This window comes from Ceratotherium simum, chromosome 24 (assembly GCF_057802395.1).
Source record: "Ceratotherium simum simum isolate JZ-2026a chromosome 24, ASM5780239v1, whole genome shotgun sequence".
Taxonomy (NCBI): Eukaryota; Metazoa; Chordata; class Mammalia; order Perissodactyla; family Rhinocerotidae; genus Ceratotherium; species Ceratotherium simum.
Genome location: NC_141923.1, coordinates 2,275,472 through 2,297,633, shown reverse-complemented (window position 1 = coordinate 2,297,633; position 22,162 = coordinate 2,275,472). Strand labels below are relative to the sequence as shown.

Sequence of the window (22,162 nt, the reverse complement as noted above, 5' to 3'; positions counted from 1 at the left end):
CGGGCGGGCGGCCAGCAGCTGGAAGGCTGACCCTCACCTCCACCCCCCGGCGGCCCCTGGCAGGCAGGGCTGTGCAGGGAGACGGCTCTGGAGCAGCACAGGGCGAACCCGGAGACAGAGGGGCTGCAGGCGGGGCCGACTGGGAAAGGGGGCCCAGGGCTGGAAATCAGACACGGGGTGCCGCAGCCCACTCCACTCAGGGGGCCCTCCCCGTGTCACACATTGCCGTCCACTGTGAGGTTTTATTAGAAAAAGGATTCCGCTACTAAAAATCGAGACCCATGTGCTCCGGCCCCTAGGCTAGCACTATAGACCCCTCCCTCATCCCGACTGGAACTCTCAGTGCCGTTGGCCTGGCCTGGGCGTGGCCATGTGGAGCCCCTTGAAGACGGGGACACTCTGCCCCGTATCTGTGGGACCTCGGAGAAGGTAAAACAGGACCTTTGCTGCTTAGGGCCTGCTGGGCCCGGACCTCGAAACCCCATCAGAAGAGATGGGTTTGGTTGTTGGGTTGGGGGGCACTTCTTCCCGCAGGCCCCTTCTAAGGCTGTGTGCAGAGTGGGACTCCGGCACCCCTACTTTGTTGGTGGTGTTGGGGTGCCATCTTCTAAGCCCAGGTCTGACCCCCACACTGGGCCCCAAGGCCTGGGGATCCTCTCACGCCCTGGGGAGATGTGTCCTGCCCAGCTCCCCCAGTCGACCTGCCTCGGGGTGTGGAGCAGAGAGCAGATGGCAAAGGGCCGAGAGGCAGGGTGGCTCTGCCCAGACCCCCACCACCTTCAGAACACAGCCATCTGGGCCCGGATCCAAGCCTGCAACACACACCCGCTGCAGGGCCTGTGTGTAGACGCAGTGCCCTCACAACAGGGCCGAGGGGAGCCACGTGGTGACAAACTCCAGGGGCCCCTCTAGACCCTGCCTGGAGGGGGAGGCCTAACAAAGCAGGGAGGCTGACAATCAGACACCAGGAGGGACTGACGGGGAGATGCCACGTCCCCCGGGACAACCTTTAGACAAGTGTCCACAGGGCGGCCAACGCCGTGCTGCCCCTGCAGGGGGATATTCTCTAAGGGTCTGTCCCCACTACTTAAGCGGGGAGACACGGACTTTCTATTAAAACACACTGCCACCTCTTTCAGTCCGGGGACTTTTACTCAAAGGAGGGAAATGGGGACTAATCTGCTGTGGAATTCACTTTAGTGGCTAAAGCAGAGGTGGGGCACTGGGGGAGCGCCACTCTGGGCCTCAGAGTCCCTTCTCGCTTCAGAATTTGGGAAGCCCAGAGCAGGGGGCCCAGCAGAGAAGGGACCATTTCCAGGAGCAGTGGGCCTGTGGGGACCATGTGAGGGCTCCAGGCCCCAGGCCTCGGGGCCCCTCCAGCATCACGATTACCACCCCCCCACACACCCTTGTCCAGCCCCCCCAGAGCCATCTCATCTCACCCACCCCCTGAAGAGGGTAGGTTATTCCCCATATTCCAGACGGGGAAACCGAGGCTTGGAGAGGTCAAGTCACCTGCCCGAGCCCACGGGGCAGGCACAGGCCTCAGGCTCAGCCCCCTCCAGCCCTGGTCCCATCTAGAGGATGCCAGGAAGTGGGTGGCCTCCCCCTGGGCCTGCAGTGAGGCATGAGGCAGCCCCCCATTCCCACCCCACCGTCACGGCCCACTACTCTCAGCCCAGGGCTATTCACTGCAGAGACAGGCTCAGCGCTGGAGGGTCCACAAGACTAAGACCCCTGTTGCTTTGGGGGAAATATTCCTCAAGATGCCACCATAACCCTGAGAGATCCGAAATTTGAAATCCACCCTCACCCCTGGGGATGCCTCGATGGGAGGCGGCGAGAATCGAACCCACCGGAAAATGCGCAGATGTGAAGGCACAGCCACGCGGGAAGGCCAACTCCGGATTCCCAGTAAGTTCCTGAGGCTCCAGGAACACACCAAATGCAGCTTTTTAAATCTTAAATTAACAGCGGATAAAACAATGAAGGCGAGATGAGCTGAAGACGGAGGAGGGCAGGCAGAGAGAATCGCGCCCGCGTCCGCGTCGTCCACATTAGAGGTGCGGGCATTTTGGGTTTTATCTTGACTTTGAGAAATAGATACATTTGAGTTTAAGAATCTTTACTTTCAGTTTAGCCAGAAGTAGAATTAGAACAGGAATGTGGGTCATCAAACAGCAGCTGGAGAAGCAAGGCATCGTGGGAGCGAGCCGGAGTGGACCCACCTCAGGGGCCCCAGGGCCACGTCTGCCTTCCTGCCTGTCCCGCCCCACGGGGGGCCCTCCCCTGCCCACTGCAAGGGCACGCAGCTCCTGTCTGGTACCCCCTCCCGGGGCCCCACTGTCCCTTTCCAGGGAGCTCCCGGGACATGACGTCTGGGGGTGCTGCGTGCAGCCGGCCTGAGGCAGGTCTGTGGTCAGCGACAGCCCGCTCTGCAGGTGACCCCAGAGGCAAGTGGACGCAGGTCTCTGCTGGTCTGACCAAGGGGCTGCCCCCGCCAGCTCGGGGCAATCCACAAGCGGTAGCTGCCGAGGGCAGATCCAAACCTTTGGTGGACCCTCAGGATCCAGAAGCCACGTACTGCCCCTGCTCCTCCTTCCAGGGCCCAGACGGCTGCTGCCCGAATGGGGGACGAGGCAGAGCCGCTCCACCTTCCACTGGGAACAGGCGAGGAGCTCTCAGGGGCTGGAAGGGTCCCATGGCTGGAGGATTACGGTTGGCATGCGGGGCCGGGGCCAGACCACATCCACTTAGGGACCTTAGGTTCTGTCAGAATACCTCCCCAGAAGCCCCAGCTGCTCTGCCTGGTGCTCTCAGCCAGGCAGAGCACCTCTGAGATGCCAGAAGCCTCAGCCCCCCGGCCCTGACCTCTCTCCCAGACAGGCGCCAGCTGAGCAGCACTCTTACAAGGGACCTGCTGGCCTCATTTCCTGGGCCCAGGCTACCCGCCCCACCCAGCACCTCAACCCAGGCCCCGATCCATGGCCCCTGGAGGCCCCGTGGACCCCCATTTGGGAGACCAAACCAGCCGCTGGCGGTGAGAGCCACATGGAGACGTGGGAAGCAGGGGCTTTCCTTTCCCAAGGCAGGGGGTGGGCAGCAGCGGGAGGAAACTGAGGCACCAGGCCAGCCTAGGAAACTAACATGCTTAATGAGCCTCTGGGGATGGTGGGGTCTGCTCCATCTTGGGTGCCCCACTCCTGGACAGGAACAGAGCAGTGTGTGTAGGTGCGGAAGCAAGGGAGCCCCTCAAGGGGGGTCCACAGCCAGGCAGCCCCCACCCTGGTTCCTCGTCACTGAGCTCGCGGTTCCCCGCAGCTCCTCCACCTGCCCCTGGGGGTGGGTGGTGCCCTCTGGGGGCCTTGGTGAGCGGACTCCATAAGACTGGAAGGCAGCCCCTCTGGGTGAGCCCCCGCCATGTGGATGAGGTCAGAGGAGCTGCCCTTAATGCACATGTCCTCGCAGCTCTGATCTCCGCCCGCACCTTCCCGTGCACACACTCGCACGCTCACACTCACACACTTGTGCATGTGTGCACTCATATTCTCATTCTCACTTGCACTCACACACTTACATTTACACACATTCACACACGCTCACACACCTTCCCACGCAGACCCACACACACATTCACACACTCATATGCATGCATGCACATTATATGACATGCACACTAATATCACACACACACTCAGACCCCCACGTGCACTCAGACACCTGCGGTGGCCCCTGGCCCTATCCACCCGTCCCTGCAAGGTGGTGCCCCCAGAAGCCCATGTCCCCGCCTCTGCGCCAAGCACAGGTCCAGCCCACACACAGTGAGACAAATGCTGGGGCCCCAAGGGCTCCGAGCCAGGCCACACGGGGATCCCCCGGGCAAGTCCTGTGACAGGGAACAGAGGGGACCAATGAGCAGGCTCCCCCCTAGGCACCGTGGCCGCTCCCCAGGATGCCCACGCAGCCACCACCTGACTCCAAGCCTCACCATTGTCCCTGCACTTTCAATGCTGAGACCGGGTCTGGCCACCTGGAGGCCCTGGAGCAGGAGAAGAGGGCGACTCAGCCCTGGAGGGGCCCCTGGCCAGAAAGCGGGGGACGCACATGAGCTCCTTCCCGCACTTGACCCTCTGCTCCCAGGTCTCGGGACTCCTGTCCCACACACCACTCAGGAGCGAGTGACGAGAGTGGCGCATGGTCATTGTGGCTGGTGGGGTCACTCCGGGGACATGCGCTGCTACCGTGGAATCGTGCATGGAATCACACCTGGGCTGGCTGGACTGGAGACGGCATCTGGCCAAGGCCCCGGGGCCGAGCGTGGACCACCAGAGGGGTCTGGGAGGGTGGAAGTCCTTCCACAAGGCTCGCCAGGCCAGTCCCACCAGGACAGGCATGTCGCAGCTGCGTGAAGCCTGGAGGAGGCCCTCGCAGCCCCAGGTCTCTTGGCGCCGGCCCCTCACCCCCCTCAGTGGCACACTCACGGTGGGAAGGGGCGCTCGGGTGAGCGGTCACTCACTACACACAGCACCAAGGGGAGACATGCAAGGCTGTGGGGCCGGGGTGGGGGCCCAGGCAGAGCCGCCGGCCGCTCCTCCAGGACAGGCCGTGTGCCCGGGGCGGGGGGGCGTCTGGGGGCCTGGCTCCCCGGCCTAGATGACGGCACTCTTCTCCTCTTGGAAGGAGGCGCGGCGGGCCGGCCCGGCCAGCAGCAGCTCCTTCTCGTGGACGAGGCTGTCCAGCAGGTCCTCCTGGCGGTAGTTGTGGTGCACTTTCAGGAAGGCCAGGATGGTGATGGCCAGCCAGGCCAGCCACGAGGCCCAGAGGCCAAACTGCAGAGGGAGGAGGGCAGAGTCACGGGGCTGGCCAGACCCAGCGTCCACCGCCCGGTGCATCCCCAACCCAGGAAAAGGATGGGATCGGCTGGGAGAGGAACGAGGTGCTTCCTTCTCATCAGTCATCACTTCCCAGCATCCGGCGGCCCTTCCGAACCCCAGGCTGAGCAAACGCTTTCAGCAGCTCTGCCCACACCCCCGCAGGCTGGGGTCCCCTCGGGAGGGCAGTGGCCAGGGCAGCTGGGGCCACTCAGCTCCAAGGAGAGCTCGTCAGTAACGGGGCCTCCTCCAGCCTCTGGACTAAAGTGACCTTTCTCTGCTGTTTCTAAACAGTTGAAGGAGAAACAATTTAATCCGAGCCAGGCCTGAGCCGCAGTAAGGGGGGCCCATTTGAGGGTATTTGTCGTCAGACGCAGCTCCCACCTTCCTTGATCTAATTGGCGCAAATTAGGTCTGAAGTGTTTTCCACCAAATTTGCGTGAAGGTGTCTGTGGCAGTGTTAGCCCATCTCAGCAGAGGACCTTCAGTCGCACCGATGTCCAGCGCACCCCCCGCCCCCCAAGGGCTCCTCGCCACACTAAGAGTCCTCAGACCAGCCGCTGGCCAACAGGGGCCTTGGGAGGCCAGTCCGGGGTCCAGGAGCGGACCTGGGTGCTGGCGAGCTCCGCCTGGTGCTGGAAGCAGCCACCTCTCAGGGGGTGCCCCCTCATCAGTGTTGCCCCCCCAGGCACCGACGCAGATGCTGAGGGACAGGCCCTTACTGACCACCGACACATCCCGACATGCCTGTGTTCCAGCAATGGGGTCCCCAGAGTTGCACCATGGTCTGCTGGAGGGCAGGGGACAAAGCTTATACAGGGCAGGGCGGGGGGAAGAGGGTCCCCTCTTTTGGGGGACTCCTCCAAATTCGCAGGCCAGATCCCCTCGCGCCCTTCCTCAGACAACACCTTGGCTTCCCCTGGCTGGGGAACAGCCCTGAGCCCTCCAGCACTCATCTGAGGGCGCCCACTCGGAGCCAGGACCAGAGTCCAGACTCCTTGGCTGGCACTGCAGACCAGGATGACGCCCAGGTACATGTCCAGCAAGGCGCAGCTCGGAGCCACAAACTCACTCCCCGGGGCCTCCTCGCTTCTGCAGATCGTGCATGCTGTTCCCTCCTCCTAGGACACCCTGCACCCTGCCCCTCCCCACATCCACCTGCAAAATTCCTGCTCAGTCTCCTAGTTCCAGCCCTCCCATCCCCTCCTCCAAGAAGCCTTCCCAACTGCTCCCCCAGCGTAGACTCACTCAGCTGTGCTCACTTGCTCCTCTGCCTGGCTCCATCCTTAACTACGGTTTCCTCCCCGATGGGGGGGTTGGAATGGGCTGTGCTCTCAGGGACTGCTCAGCAGTGAATGGCCCCCTCCCCAACAGTGTCTATCTCCCTCCCTCCCTCCCTCCCCGTCTGGAGCCCCGCCTACCTGGGCAATCGCAAACTGATCATAGAAGGCAGAGTTGTCCACGTTCAGCTCCAAATCGATGTCCTGGAGCTCTTCGCAGCTAAAACAGCAAGACGCAGGGGTGGAAGGTGACTGCCAGGCCACTAAGTATGGGAAGCAGTGGGCATCACCCAAATGGTGAGGGGGCTGTCCCCAGGTGTGGCAGACGGGAACCTCCACATTCGACTGTGCAGCAGGGAACCTGCAGACTCAGCCCCATCCTGGACCTGGCGGGGGACACCAGGGCCAGCCTCTGCTCTCCTGGAGACTCTATCCCTGGCCCCCACTGCAGGTCACGGGCTCTAGAGCAGGGGTGCGGGCTGCTGCTTCCAGCTCCTCAGTTCCCAGACTGAGCTGCACAGCGGCCCTGCTCATGTGCCACGGGGGCACTGCGGGGCAGCACAGGCCACCACTGACTAGCAAAGCCCTAGATGAGGTCCACAAACTGTCAGTGGGCAGGCGGGGCCGCCCTGGCCTCAGATGCCTGGAGAGGGAGCCCAGCAGCCCAGGTACGCCCTGGGGGTCTGGAGGATGGGGTTGGGGGACAGGAAATCATGTTTGTGAGGAAGAAACTGTGGGTGCCCACACCCAAGGGCCTGCCCACGGTCTCGGAGGTGAGGAAGCAGGTGGCCTGGGGGCAGCAGAGCTCAGCTCAGCTTGGGCGAGACGCCACCCACCACTGGGGGCTGCCCTGATGAGGACCCAGAAGGAGCCACCCACCCAGGGTGCTCACACTTCCCCCTGGGGTGTGCCCAGGCTGCTGCAGAGGCACCCGGGGACCCCAGGGGGAAGGTGCAGGATAAGCAGGCAAGTGCCCCCCACTTCAGCCCTTTCATCCATTTTATACATTGGGGTTCCAGGTCTAATGTTGCTTAAAGAAAGAATCTGGAGCTTCTGGGAGAGGTGACCCTAGGTCCCTGCCTTTCTAGGGTCCTGCCTGGGGCACTGGATGATGTCCCTTAGGGCTAGGCAGCCGGCAGCCCCACTCCAGGGGTCACGCGGTCACCATGCTCCACCCCCAAGCCAGACACTGCCCCCTGCTCAGGGCCCGGAAGGCCTCCATCCCCGACCCCTGCCTACCCGAAGCTTCTGCTCCTGTTCCTCACCATCACCACCTCCCAAACCCTCCTGGACTAAAGTCCCTGATTACCATGTCCGGCCTGGGCCTCTGCCTCCGCAGGGTGGGATCTCCAGGACCTTCGGCTGAGGGGCCACATCTAGCCTTCCGGGACCTGCAGCCCACCCTGCGATGCCCTTTCACCCAACCATGTGACAACGACCGGGCAGCTGGGATCTCTGACCTAACGGGCCTCCACCCCCCACCCCGGATCCATCCCTAGGGCGTGGGGGCCTCGCTCCTGTGTGAAGCTGTGGGCTCCTTGAACTGGGAAGGGGGTATTGACGTGGAGGGGGCGGGTGTGAGGGAAGGAGCTGGCTGGCTGTGCACAGGTGGAGGGGGGGCACTGGTGGGATGAGCAAAGCCGTGGGCTCAGGACAGGATTCATGCACAGAGACATCAACCAGGGAGCAGCGGGGGCGGGCGGGGTCCAGGTGCACCTGTGGGGCACGGTGCCCTTCTCCGTGACGGCATCGCACCACATGGTGAAGCCCACGCTCACGATGGTGCTGGCGATGAAGACGAGGAAGACCACGAAGGCGCTGACCAGGAGGTTCAGGAAGGCGTAGAGGAAGGAGCTGCATGAAGGACGGAGAGATCACTGGAGGCCAGCACCCCCGGGTCCCTCTACACCTCCTGCAGAACCAGGAGGGGCAGGCCCGGACCCTCGGGTTTCCAGCTGGGGTCTGGGCCCCAGATTGGGGGATGGGGCTGAGTGGGGCCACCAGGGGCTGCTTTTCCCTCCCGTAGCTGTCCCTCACCCCACAGTCCCACATGCCAGCCCCGGGCTGCCCATCCCATCCTCCCAAAGACCCAGGAGTGGGAACCATGGTCACCGCGTCTTATAGAGGAGGTGGGGCTAAGATTTGCACCCAAGGCCGCTTGGTTCCAAAGCATCGGAACCAGCACACATGCCAAAAGGCAAGACACCCTTCCAAGGTCATTCACCACACAGTGATCCACCCAAGGCCATTTACCCACATGGTCATCAACGCAGCGGGCCCAGACCTCTGTTAGGGGCTTGCCGAGTGACCCTGCTCTGATTGCTCCGTTGAAGCCTAAAAGCCAAGCTGTGAGCAGGGTGGGTCATGGGAAGCAGGAGGCAGGGCTGTGAGGATGGAGCTCGCTCAGGGCCGGGGCACATGGCCCCACTGGGGTAGGGCCTCCCTAGCGTCCACACGGGCATGGCCCTCACCGGGGTGCCTTCAGAGGGAGTCAGTGTTTGCTCTCTAACAACATGGGGGTACGGGGTTGGCTGACTCTCCCACCCTGCCTGCAAGCATCCACCATCCCGCCTTCTCTGCATTGCCCCATGAGATTCAAGGTCCTGCATGGAAGCCTCGGGTTGGCTGAGCCTGGGTGACACTGAGGCTTCAGGGGGCGGAGGAGACCGGGACAGCAGCCCCACCCACCTCTAACCCGCAGCAGGTTTGATGTGAACGTCCGTGCTGTCAGCACGGATCTGAGGAAAATGATCAACCAAACGGGCTTCCCGGCGAACGTTCAATAACAAGGGCTCAGCCGGAATCAGCCAAGAGAACATCAAAGTTGCTGCCATCAGACTCGGTAACTACGGAGTGGAGATGGATGCACGCTCATTCATTCATTCCTTCATTTATTCATTCACTCAGCAAGCACCTTCTGAGCAGCCGCCCACCCTGTGCTGGGCCCTGAGGACACGGAATAAGAAGGGGGCGGTCCTGGCCCCAGGAGTCACCTCAGCCGACAGGCAGACGATTCACCGAGGTCACCGTGCCCGACTCAAAGCCCGCATCACCCGGCTGCTTTACAACAGCTGAACTATCTGCATCTCTGGGAAAGATCCACAGGGCTGTCGTCAATGGCCCGTTCCCCAGCCACATCACTGCGCGGATGGCAGGACAACCCCACAGGGCTGGAACCCCCAGAGCCTCAGAGGAGGGCGAGGCAACAGAAACGGTCTCAAAATTGGGCTGTGACCCCAACGATCACACCAAAAAGGCAGGAAGGCGGCTGGCCAGCATGTTTGCACACGTACGCTCATACGTACACATGGGGGGCTCTGCACCCGGTGTCGAGGCCACGGTGACGGAGGTGAGAACCGTCAGGCCAGCACATCCCACGCCCACTGCACAGTCCCAGAGTCTCCCCAGATCCTCTGGAGACCCATCCTGGCAGCACGACCTCCCCTGAGCTGACTGGGTCCCATGGTGCTCTCCCCACCCAGGGTCAAGGTCACGTCACTGCAGAAACTCCCTGTGCTCGCCTCTCAGCACTGCCAGTGCCCCGTGGGTGTTTCATCGTGTGTGGGGTGCTCTGCACCCCTGTCCAGCAGGTCATTCATGGGCTGCTGTCTTCCTCCTGCTCTTCAGGTCATGTCCCCGCTCCGTCCTCTGCCCAGGGGGCTGGCCCCCGTGGACAACGGCAATGACCACCGCCCACCACCCCCCCAAGCTACTGGCTGGATTCAGCCAATAGCTTCCTGTCAGGGGATGGTTGGGAGTGGGAGAGGAGGTGGGTGCTCATCCCCAGGTCCCTCCTGGGGCTGCCCCAGGCTGGCCATGTCCCTCCACCAAAGGTCACGCTCCTCTCCAGGTGGTCCCTCCAGTGAGCGTGGTGACAGGGCCATTGCAGGGCCCCACACCTGGCCCACAAGTAGTCTCTGCCACCCGCCCTCCTCGGTACCCTCAGTTGGGTGAGCTATCTGTTTCCGGCTGCGACCCTGACGGACACAGCTCTGAACTGCCAAATGCATCTGGCCCTGGGCGCTCCGAATAAGGGGTGGAGGCTATAGCCATGAAGAGGGGTACACTACAGCCCACCCCACCACCGAGGTCGTCACCAGGCAGAGCTGGGTGTCGAACCTGGCCCACCCCTCTGTCAGTTGTGTGACCTTCAGCACGTCACTCTGTGGGCCTCGATTTCTCCCTCCATAAATTGGGTAGTAAGGGCCCCCCTCACTGGGTTATTGTGGAAACTGAGGGAGCTTATGCAGGTGAAGGATGGAGAGCAGTAGCCGCCAGGGTTGCTCATGGGCACGGATTCCCTCCCCAGGATGGACCTCAGCCCATCGCCCAGGCAGGAACAGGCTCGTTGCTCTCCGAGCCCCACGCTGGGGGCGCCTGGAGCTCTGTGCCGAGGATGTGTCGCCACAGGAGGTGGGGGTGCAGGACACAGGGCTGGGGAAGCTGCCACAGCTCCAGTGCCTGGACACTGTGGCTCGGGGGCCCGCTGTGCCCCTGTGGGGCAGCATGGGGCTGGGCAGGGCTCGGGGGTCAGGGAAAGCCCAGCCCATGGGAGCCCCCTCCCCAGGAGCTGGTGTTCCGAGGGAACCAGGAGGTTACCCAGAGCCTACACCCCCGTGTCTCTGTGTTGGATGGCCACTCCGCTCCAGCCAAGGAGAACATGGTGGTCCCAGGGGGTCAGGGACGAACTTCTTCAGGCAGAGCAAAGCAGCAGTTCACCCTTGGCACAAAATGCCAGCTCACTGGGACAGCCGGTTCCCTAGGGGCCCTCCACCTGCTAACGTCCTCCTAGGTCCAGCAGGCGCCCGGTGTTCCCGGACATGCCAGCTGCTGCCCCCAGCGGACCTCCCAGGGGGAGAGATGGCCAGAGGGCAGACAGCCAGGCTGACCACCCAGCGTCAAATCTTGCCCCACATCTGTACCGAGCTCTAGAGAGGCACAGGCTTCTCGTTCCCTGCGTGGCCGGAAGCGCCCTCAGGGAACCCCGGCACAGCCTGATGCAGCCGACCCTGCCAGAAAGCTGCCCCTCCCGCCTCTGAGGGCAGTTTACAACACAGCCTCCCACTGTCTGGAGACCCCAGACACTCCAGCCGCATCCTTATTAAATGAGCAGGATTTTGGGGTCTCCTCCCACAAGCGAAGCATGGAGTCCCCATTCCACGAGATAGAGAAGGGCGCCACACTGGGGTCACTTCTGGCCAAGCCTCCTCCTACTCCTCTTGTCCATTTCTGGTCAGTTTCCTTGGAACCTGCCCAAGCTCTACAGATTTTCGAAGAATTTAGGTGTGTCCAGAGCCTCACCGGCCCCGGGCCCCCAGAGTTCACAATGCCACCCCGTCCCACTCCATCCCCAAGGACTGGCCAGGGCAGCAGTCAGGGACGGGAGCCCGGCATACATAGGGTTAACTCCATCCTTCTAGGGCCTCTCAGGGTGCCTGTGTGGATGTGCCGTCTCCATGGCGACAGCTATCCCAGGAAGCCCTGGGAGCGATTTGCAGGCTGAGGGACACGTGTGAGCAGGCAGATGGGTTGTTTTAACCCAGCACTCCCCAGCCGTCAATCACCAACTACTGCCACATGGACGCTCAAAGGGCTCCCGCTCGGGCAAAGCCGCCCAGGCGCCAGGGCCGAGACGCAGCCTCAGCTGGTCCATCTGCCCTGAAATGGCAAGACCCCAGGAAGCCACAGGTGCCTCTGACTCACCTGCTCATTCATCCAGTCAGCAACCAGAATGACCCCTGTCCAAAAAGCTGCCCCCACGGCCCCTCAGCCCTTCACACTCCTGGGCACAAGCTGTCAGGGCCCCCACTTTGCACAGAGACACCCCTGCATGAGGAGGGAGCTGGCACCATGGACGGTGTCTGACCACGAGCTCACCTCGCACAGACCAGAGGGCAGGGCTCTGCCCTCGGTGCTGGCGGTGCTGGCGGGAGGGTGTCTCGGCGGGGTCCTGGGTGGTCTCTGAAGTTGGACTCTAGTCTTAAGAAAATCAGTGTGTACACTAACCCTTAGCAGGCAGGGCCGTCTGAAAACCCGAGTCTGAGGGGGGCAGTGGTGTCCTCACTGAGCTGGATGTCCAGGAGCCGTGGATGGCCCTGAGGGCCCGCATCAATCACACGAGCTCCCTCTAACTGCCCCTCCCGGCCTCCTGGCTGTCCTCAATCCCACTGCTGACCCAGCACCTCCTCGCCTGATGTACACAGCTTGACCAACAACTGAGTTGGAGTTGGCTTCTCCAGGTTGACCAGCTTGCCTGTAGCTGGACGAGGCAGACCCAACCTTCCTGGGGATCCAGGACTCGCTGATCCAGCTAGCCTGGAGGACTGACCCCTTGGCCAGATCTGAACCTGCAAAGATATCAGGGCCGGGTGAGTGGTGTGAAGCAGCAGATCTCAGGATGCAAGCATCTGTCTGTCCTGCATTCAACAAACACTAATGCGGAGACTCCTGTGCACCATGCCCTGTGCTCTGCCCTGAGCAGACAGAGATGAACAGGGCACACGCCTGCCTTGTGTCCATCCAGCCCAGGGTCCCTTCTGAGGGAGAGCCGTGGCCCGGATGTCCATGCGAGCTGTGACCTTGTCCTACAACCAGAACTAAGATGAAGGGTTGACCCTTCGACAGATACCATCACCGCTGACTGGCTGCCAACTGGATTGTGGTGGGCAAGGTAGGGGCAGGAGGCTGCCCAACCATGTGGCCTTGGCCAATAATTCCTGATGGCCAAGAAGGACATTATGCAACAGATGTCCCTAGAAAAGAGAAGGCTGGCCCCAGACTTGCCTGCCCATGACCGAAGCCTGGACAGAGGTCACTGGTGGTAGGACAGGTGAGTCCCTAGAACTGACGCAAAGGGGCAGGAGACCCGAAATGTTCCTCCAACCAGGACACGTGGATGGGAGCACGAGCTCCCTCTGGCCTCAGAGGATGAGCACAATGAAGGAGCACGGAAACTCGCCAGGCCTCAGCTTCCGGGCTTTAAAATGGGGACGGCAACGGCAGTTTCACAGAGCTGGCGGACGCCTTGTACGAGATGACAAGGGACAGAACCTGCTGTTACGGCAATCCCCAGGTTTGCTGCCCAATTTGTGTGAAATGGGTGAAACCCTGCACAACCTGGATTCTTTTCTTGCAGGTTCTGGGGCTCTTAGCTCCCCCTGCTCCCAGCCTCTGGCGGTCTCTCCCAGTTCTGAAATCTCACATCACTCAGAGCCACAGAGGCTGGGCCCCACCTAGAGAGCTGCTTTCGTGTCCTCCTCGGCTGGACTCTGAACACCTCAAGGCCAATTGTCTTGTAGGGACACCCAAGAAGCTGGAATGACGGGCATGAGCTGACGGCTGAACCGTGGACCCCACATGGCCTGTGCCCACTGCCCTCAGCTTCCCAGACTGAAGGGACCTCCACCTACCCCACCGTGCTGACCATCCCCTCCTCCTCCTCAGAACCCATCTCGTATTCAGAGACACTTCTCCTGCCCCTACTGGCCCTGGGGACACCAGGGTAACACCTGGCTTGGCCACATGGGTGCAGATGACAGGACACCAGCCAACGAGTGGGATGAGGGAAGGAGGAGGGGACATGCAGAACACCAGCCTGGGACTGCCCTGGGCTCACAGTGGGCAGAGCTCCACCCCACAGCACCTGGAGGTCCCCAGGCTGATGCACAGCTTCCTGCAGACTCAAAATCCAGAACGTTCATTTCATGGGTTGAATCGTGTCCCCTATAAACATATGTCCAAGTCTTAACTCCCAGACCCATGAATGTGACCTTATTTGGAAACAGGGTCTTTGCAGGTGTCATTAAACTAAAGACCTCAGGATGAGGTCACCCTGGCTCTAGGGATGGCCTAAATCCAGTGACCAGTGTCGTTATGAGAAGAGGGGAAGAGACAGAGAGGAGAGCCCGTGTGGAGGTGGAGACAGACCGGAGTGGGAAAGCCCCTAGCCCAGGAACGTGGAGGGCTGTAGGAGGCCACCAGGAGCTAGGAAGAGGCCCAGAAAGGATTCTTCCTCCAGAGGGAACTAACCCTGCCGACAGACACCTTGATTTTGGACTCTGGCCTCCAGAACTGTGGAGAATAAATTGTTTTAAGCCCCAAGCTTGTGGTCCCTCGTCACAGCAGCCCTGGGAGACCCATACACATGGTTGGTGAGGTTTGACCCCTCCTCCAGCTGTCCTCACCCCTGCACAGCCCTGGCCGGCCCTATCCTCGTCACCCTGCAGCCACCCCTCTTCCTCTCTCTGGCCCCTCTTTCTGTGCCAAAGCCAAGCCGAGGGCTCTCAGGAGTCCCTGCCTGCCCTCCTTCTGCCCACTCACACCTCAGAGCCCTGGCTTAGCTCCCAGCTCCCCAAAAGAAGTGAAGAGCCATTAAAAACTGCCAACAAATGATGGACGGGGTGAGGGTTGGGGTAGAGTTTGGGAGAGGGCCTGGATTTCCCGGTTGGATGCGAGGGCAGGCGATGGGCGGGAGTGGCCTCCCGGGACCTCCGCCGGAGCCCTGGGCTGCTAGGGGCAGAGCAGTCCATCGCCTGGAGCGTGGGGGTTCCACGGAGAGCCCCACAGTGTGGAGGCTCATGGGGGGCTACCGGCTGAGGACCCCACCCTGTGAACCACATCCCACTCGCTCCCAGAACAGTGCCAGGGCAGGAAAGGGGAACTGGAAAATGGAGGCCAGGAGGAAGGGAGGCTGGTAAGGACAAAGCAGGGCCCTCCCACATCTGCTGCTCCCTCTCTCGCATCCCCCAGCAAGGTCTGAGCGCAAGCCCTGGGCCTCCAGGGGCTTCCCTCCTGCTTTCCTCCTCCGTCACCCTTCCCAGGACGATGTGGATGAGGGCAGGATCCCCAGTACGCCTTGTCGGCACGGGCCGGCCTGGTCCGTTCCCAGTCTGCTCAGAGCAGGGCGAAGGCCCGAGCCCGAGTTGGGAGCTGTCCGCGGTGCTGACGGGTGTGGGCCCAGCTGAGCCCGTGAGGGAGGCCCAGGTCTGCTCGGAGATGACGGTGCAACATTTGCACCCCAGGGGCGGGGGTGGAACGCCCGGAAGCGCACTCGGGGAGGGAAGCACTGGCCGTGTACTGAGGACGGGTGATCGTCATGGTCCCTGGGTTCTGCGTGTAGACAAAGGGCAGTTTGCGTGGACGTGTGAGGGCCCAGGGTTGATATTTTCAGGCCTCAGAACTGCCGGGTAGATAGAGGGACTCATTCCCTGGGGCAGGAGAGCTTGGGGGCGCTGTGGGCACAGACGGGGCACGGTGCCCGGGGTGAAGGCTGCGTCTGTCAGGGCAGGGCGGCCGCGAGACCCTCACTTACCCCTCGTGGCCCTTGCAGAGAAAGAAGAGCGTGCGCCAGGCGTGCGCGGCGGCGAGCAGCAGCGAGAGGAGGCTGGCGAGCAGGCTGAAGCGGCAGGCGGCCGGCGGGCCCCACTCCTGCACGGTGAAGCGCTCGCGCTCCTGCACCGTCAGGTTGGCGCTCAGCCACATGCCCTCGGTGAAGAGCAGGCAGCGGCCGCGGAAGTCGTGGCCGTTCTCGGACAGCGGCACGACCACCACGAAGCTGAACAGGAAGGCCAGGAAGTAGCAGACGCACTGGGCGAAGAGGAAATTGTTCAGCGCCATAGCGGGGCCGGGCGGGCCGAGGAAGCTGCCAGAGGAGGCCGCGGGGCCAGGCGGGCGGCGCGGGGCGAAGGGCGCGGGCCGGGAGCGGAGGCCGCCGGAGACTCCGGGCGCCGCACGCAGGCCGGGCCGGGGCCGCGCGGGAGGCTGCGCAGTGGCGGCGCCAGCGGGTCCTGCGCGCCCCGCCCGGGACGCGTGCGCATGGGCCGAGCGCGGGCCGCGCCTCCGGTCAGCACCAAGGACAGCTCCTGGCGGGCACGGGGGACAAAGCGGGAGACTGGGTGGGTGCGGGCCACGCTGGAGGAAGGGTACACCGATGGAGATGCGGAATGGAAACCGGGAGAGGGAACGGGGATGTTGCTAGGTCGGCTTATCGAGACCATTAACTCTGTGCCATTAAGGTACCAGGAGCTACCTGTGTGGGCCTCACACAGGCTGGTTATGTCCCCAGTTCCCCATTAGCGTTAAGGAAAGAAGGCTAGGAGAATGAGGTTCTGGAGGGACGTGTCCAAGATGCCCAGAGTGAGGGAAGGAGTGAGATTTGCAGTCCAGGCTGGAATTATTCATTTGGGGGGTTATATGGGGGAAGGGGACAGAGAGTGGAGAAGTTGTGGTCAGTGGAACTATGCAGAGGCCGTCCACGAGAGATGGGGAGGGGAGAGTGGGTCTGTGAGCTATTTGTGCTTCTCCAGCCCCGCACCCTCAGCGGGCACATCTGTTATGTTGCCTGACACAAGTAGGGCCCCGAGGTGATATTTGTAAGATAAATAATGGATGCCCCAAGCACCTCATTAAGACATCCTTTGCTAAGATGGAATCTGCTGACACATTAATTAATAGAATTAATGCCTTTTCTAGTTCCCTTTAAGACTAAGTCACGTTTAGTCCAATTCCCAGAGTGAGGAAGCCCTAGTATTGCTCCTTCTAAAAGAAACAGCTGAATGGTTTAAATTACGTCAGCGTTTTTGTTTCAGGCACTAAAAAATTTTTCTGTTTTATTGCCAAAGTAATATATGCTCATTTTTAAAGTCAAGCATTATAGAAATGTATAAAATAAAAAGATACAGTCTCCTTCTCATTCCCCCACCCCCACCCTGCTACATTACCAGGGTGACCACTTTTAACAGTCTGGCATCTACTTTCCTGGACTAGACATTTTGCTAAGACCATAAACACAATTTACACAAATCTTCATACTGTACACACTGTTCTGCAGGTTGATTCTTTTATTCAACAATATGTCATGAGCATTATTCCCTTCCTGCACATACAGATCTATTTTATTCTTCTTAATAACTGCATAACACTCCATAATAATGATGATTCCACAGTTTGCACAACTATTACTCTTTGGGTGGATAGTTAATGTCTTCAGTTTTTGCTATTTCAAATACTGTTGAGTGGACATCCTTGTATATATATGCTTGTGCAGGTATTTCTTATAAGAGAAATTCTTAGAAGAGAAATTGCTGGATCATGGAGTATGCACATCTTAACTGTTGACAGAAATTGCCATACTGATCTCAAAAATGTTGTACAAATTTACCCTCCTCTCTATGTCACAGACACCCTCTCCAAAACTGAGAATATCAGTTGTTTTAAAATTCTGTCAGTCTTACATGGAAAAAATACTCCATTTATGTGTAAACTTGGGTTCCCCTCGTCATCAGGAGGTTAACCATCTCTTCCTCTGCTTGTTACCATTTGTAATTCGTCTTCATGAATCGCACACCCCATCTGCAGTTGCTTTAAAGTGTATGTGGAGGACCAGCAGGGGTCTGTGACAGCAACCCTTCCCTTGGAGAATCTGCTCAGGGTTTCTGCTACTGTTGGGTACCCCAACTCAACCAAAGGGAACCCACTCAGGAAATTTAGCCCCCACCCCACTTGGACAAGAGTGGAAATCCCATCCATCCACTATCAGGTGCGTTGACTAATTTGAACACATCTGGGGGTGTTACACTTTGAGGGCTTGGCCAAAACGAAAGAGACCATGACAATTGAGAGGCAAGTGACCCAATGGGAAAACTAATAAATTGGAAAGATTATTAAATATCTACCTTTTTGTGTGTGTGTGAGGAAGATGAGCCCTGAGCTAACATCCATGCTAATCCTACTCTTTTTGCTGAGGAAGACCAGCTCTGAGCTAACATCTATTGCCAATCCTCCTCCTTTTTTTTCCCCCAAAGCCCCAGTAGATAGTTGTATGTCATAGTTGCACATCCTTCTAGGTGTTGTATGTGGGACGCAGCCTCAGCGTGGCCGGAGAAGCAGTGTGTTGGTGCGCGCCCGGGATCCAAACCTGGGCTGCCAGTAGCGGAGCGCACGCACTTAACCGCTAAGCCACGGGGCAAGCCCAAATATCTACCATTTTAAAAGGCACAAGACTCCAGCATTTTTAGAGATGAGCTCTATTTAACCTTCAAAAGTCAGGGAATTCCCTTGCTATTGAGATAATTCCAATCTATAGAAAATATGGAAAATTCCAAAATTCATTTTTTTAAAGTCAGCATTAAATTAATGCTAAAACCTTATTTAGAATAGTGAGGGAAAGAAAGTAACAAGAAATTTCATTTACAAATATTGATGTAAAAAGTTTCAAGGAAGATATTGGCATATTGACTACAACCCAATGTATTAAGAAAATATGAAGAAATAGAATTTATTACAAATGCGAGAACATCTCTGCTTTAGGAAATCTGTCAGCAATTTATGACATCAACAAATAAAGGAGAAAAACCCAAAATTTTTGTCAAGGGATACCTAAAAGGTATTTCATACAATTGAATATCCATTCCTTTTTTTTTTTAAATCTATGTAAAATAAGAAGAAAACTACCTAAATATGATAAAGATTACCTTAAAACAACATCAAAAATCTGCACCTGTTCAAATCGAGATAGGAATTCTCATTATCACATCTATTATTGACCATTTGTTTGGCGATTCTACCTAATGAAATAAGTCAAGAAAACAGACAATATATCTATCAAAACAAAGAGACAAAATTATGTTTATTGGAGGATAAAATTATTATAAACCTAGAATACTCAAGATATTCTATAAAAATATTAGAATTTGCAAGACAATTTTGTAAGATGACTGGATATAAGACAAACATACAAAACTCCATAGCCTTTCTCTATACTAGTATCTTAAGTCAGGTTCCCTGGGAAACAGACTCTGAGACTCTGAAATTTACATGCAGCCACACACATGACAAAGTGAGGCAGTAGGACTGGACAGAGGGGGACACTGGATAGCGATGCAACGTAACAGAGGCCTCAGCCAATCCCCTGGGAAACTCTGAGAGTAGGATGGTCCCCTGGAGATGTCCCGAGCTGAGGCAAGGGGGCCATGTCTTTATACCCTCACATTTTCCGGTCAAGGGATTGGCCCTGGGAAGGATGGATTATCTTGGGTGGGCAGCTTCCTTGGGCAGACAGCAATTTCTAGAGAGTCCTGGTTGTTATCTGTTAGCAGCCAACACTTCTGGCAGCTGGAGGAGCATGTACGTCTGTCCTGCAGGGGTGTGAGTAGCACATTAGAGTCCCCGGCTTGGGCAGCCCAGCTCCACATGCTGCACAGAGGAAGTCCACCCTCTCTGGGAACAGTTTCTCTGAAGCTCTACTTGTTGGCAAGATCTCCTCTCACCTCTGCCTTTGGGGCCAGGATCAGAGGTGGGGCTCCGTCTGTCTCACAAACCTTCCTCTTGTGAGTTTTCCCTGGTAGAAACCAACAGAATCCTGCGCATGCAGCTCACCTGTGACCTTTTACAGTGACTGCTCCTGATCTAGAGACACCATTTTCATGTTCTGGCTGATTGCCGCTGGGTGGGCGTGACCTTGTGGCCTAGCGGGTCAGATAGAATCCAGTTCTTATGGGTCAATTCTGGCTGTGTGGTCAGCTGATGTCCGGTGTTAGGCCCTCTCTCTCTGCCAGGGCCCAGTAGCAAGCCAGGAGCTGTTGCATGAATGGTATTCAGTTCTCCTCTGTAGATGGCAGGGCCTTGCTCCAGAACCTTAGGGTCCACATTGTGATGATCCCATTGGGGCTTATCATAAACTCCACATAGCATCTTTTTCCACCATACATACCTCTAATACCATTGACATAAGATCTTCCCATTTGTATGGCCCAACCACAAGGGCTGCCTGTACCACAGCTTAGGATTTCTGCAGGGTCTTTTCCTGCTCTGGGACCTAATCCAAGCTGGCAGCCTTCCACGTCACCAGTAAATGAGAGAGTAGGACCCCCGACGTGGAACATATGAGCTACAGAACCCAAGGAGCCCTCCAGGTGCTGAACCTCTTCCTTCTGAGTGTGGCAGGTGCAGGGTGCAGTAATTTGTTCTTTACAGCGTGGAGGATGTCCCAGCGTGCTGTAGACCACTGGGCCCCTGAAAAGACACTGATGTGATGGGCTCCTGTGTCCTGTAGAGCACATGTATCCCAACAAGGCCTCCAGTATACTTGCCACTTCTTGTTCCTTCAAGTCACATTAACATGATGTCACTGAGACAGTGGACTTCTGTGATAGTAAGAAGTATGTCCAGATGGTCCAGTCCCTTCAGCTACATTGACGGGGGAGACATGAGAGATAATATGGCCCCAGCACAAGACCGTAAGTGAACACTGTGGTTCCTCCCACGTGGATGTAAACTGTTCTAGTGGGGATGGAAAAGAACATACTCACCAGATCAATGGCTGAATGTCAGGTACTGGGGGACATGTTATTCTGCTCTGTCCAAGCGGCCACATCTAAAGGGGGCTGCAGTTTCAATTTCTACTTGGCTGTGTGTGGAAGTCCCCTGTCATCCTCCAGAACCCATCCAGTTTACCAGGGGCCAGACTGGTGAATTAGATGTGGACAATGGGGACAACACCCCTCCCACATCCTTTAAGTTAAGGGTGGTTCTCATCTCTGCCTTTCCTACCAGGATTTGACATGGGTTTGGGTTTACTGTCTCAGTGGATGGGGGGTCACTTCCAGAGAGAGAGGCCTCCAGAACCATGAGAGAATAAATGTCTGTTGCTGAAGCTGCCCAGGCTGTGGTTTCAGCATCCCCAGGACAACACTCATCCCCAGGGGAGGCACCTGCTTTTAATGGGGGAGTGGACCGCTTCCGAAGGCCCGGAGGGTTCAAGAGAACCTGGGGAGCCGCGATGTCTGAGGACATCGTCCCAGGTTTGGCCCCCTGGGAAGCAGACTCTGGGATAGAGACCAACACAGGAGGGTTATTGGGAAGGCCTTGTGACCAGCAGCCGGGAAAGAAAGACAAAAGCAGGATGGGGCAGAGGGGCCAAGACGAGGTCTCAGTGGCACCTACAGCTGGCATCATGGGCCGACAGCCTTCATGGCCACGTGTTGACCAGTCAGGGGAAGTGGCTGCCCTGGGAGGGACTGGGTGTGACCTCATCAGAGCAAGGGAAGAGGGGGCACTCATGGCAGTTGGGGGAACGCGTCCCTCCCTTCTGAAACGGGCATCACTGTGGAATTGGATGCTTACAGGGCAGACTTGCCAAGGTCCAGAACCCGTCTCCTCAAAACTAAGTCCAGGCCAGGTCCCCAGCCGTTTCCATCCTCCAATCACAGGCTGCCAGGAGGCCCTCTGGCGTGCATAACGGGCCTTCAACTGGAGATCAGTCGCGCTCAGCTTCCAAGTCTTTCTTGGGGCCTCAATTGCACCAGCACCAGCCACCTGATCCCACAGCTCTGCAATTACGTTCCCTCCACCTGTCGAGCTACTGAGAGGGAGCACCAACCGGTGCATTTCCTTCCCCTGATGGTATACCCCAGGCACCACGGTGGAAGTGTCCCTGATGTGATGGAGTCTGCCACCTCTCTACCAGCCACCAGCAATGGGGGCCAGTGCCAACTGGCCCACTGGAGGTTGGTCCAGCCCCAAATCCCATGTTAGCGTCTGCTTCCTAGGACCACCCCTGGGTCAAGCCTCCTGGGAAACAGACACTGGGCTTTGAGATTTGTGGGCAGGGGGATTTGTGGGCAGGGGGAAGGTCCTGTTGGAATCACATCTGTGAGCAACCAAGAGTAGCAGGATTGGGCCAAGGGAGAAATTGCTCAGCGACACAGAGGCAACAAAGAACCAGCCAATCCCACAGCGATGACCCTTCAGAATTATCCCAAATTGGGGCCAGGGGCTTCACCTTTGTACCCCCAAATTGGCCAGTGTCTTGATGTGGGCTGCCTCCCCCGAGAGGGGTCAAAACCTCAGAGAAGGGAGCTCTCTTCCTCAGTTGCCCGTGAATTCACCAAGGGGGACACAGATAACGGCCACCAGCAGGTGGGGAGCGGGCATCTCGGGGGCTCCATGTGGCTCATCACAGCACCCCGACAACCAGCCAGAAATGGAACCCCACTTGCCCTGCAAAATCCATGA

At 58.3% G+C, this 22,162-nt stretch overlaps 1 protein-coding gene across 2 annotated transcripts; it reads right to left on the bottom strand.

Moving 5' to 3' along the window:
* Positions 1 to 2,108: 2,108 nt before the first annotated feature.
* Positions 2,109 to 15,865, bottom strand: TMEM179 (transmembrane protein 179). Of its 2 annotated transcripts, XM_004434308.3 has the most exons (4): positions 15,462 to 15,865; positions 7,868 to 8,005; positions 6,293 to 6,371; positions 2,109 to 4,829 (listed from the first exon to the last, which is right to left on the bottom strand). In XM_004434308.3, exons 1-4 carry the CDS (start codon positions 15,764 to 15,766, stop codon positions 4,650 to 4,652), a joined length of 702 nt encoding a protein of 233 aa, XP_004434365.1. In that variant the 5' UTR covers positions 15,767 to 15,865; the 3' UTR covers positions 2,109 to 4,649. The 2 variants fall into 2 exon arrangements, 1 of the variants encoding a protein (XP_004434365.1); XR_015556033.1 differs by lacking the exon at positions 2,109 to 4,829 and having other exon boundaries at positions 7,461 to 8,005.
* Positions 15,866 to 22,162: the final 6,297 nt, after the last annotated feature.

Excerpts from the sequence above, each read along its gene's own strand:
- TMEM179 (XM_004434308.3), bottom strand. The coding sequence starts at position 15,766 with ATGGCGCTGAACAATTTCCTCTTCGCCCAGTGCGTCTGCTACTTCCTG. Across the intron at positions 8,006-15,461 it reads CTCTGCAAGGGCCACGAGGG|CTCCTTCCTCTACGCCTTCC; the intron begins GTAAGTGAGGGT and ends TCCTTCATGCAG. Across the intron at positions 4,830-6,292 it reads ATCAGTTTGCGATTGCCCAG|TTTGGCCTCTGGGCCTCGTG; the intron begins GTAGGCGGGGCT and ends CTCCCTCTGCAG.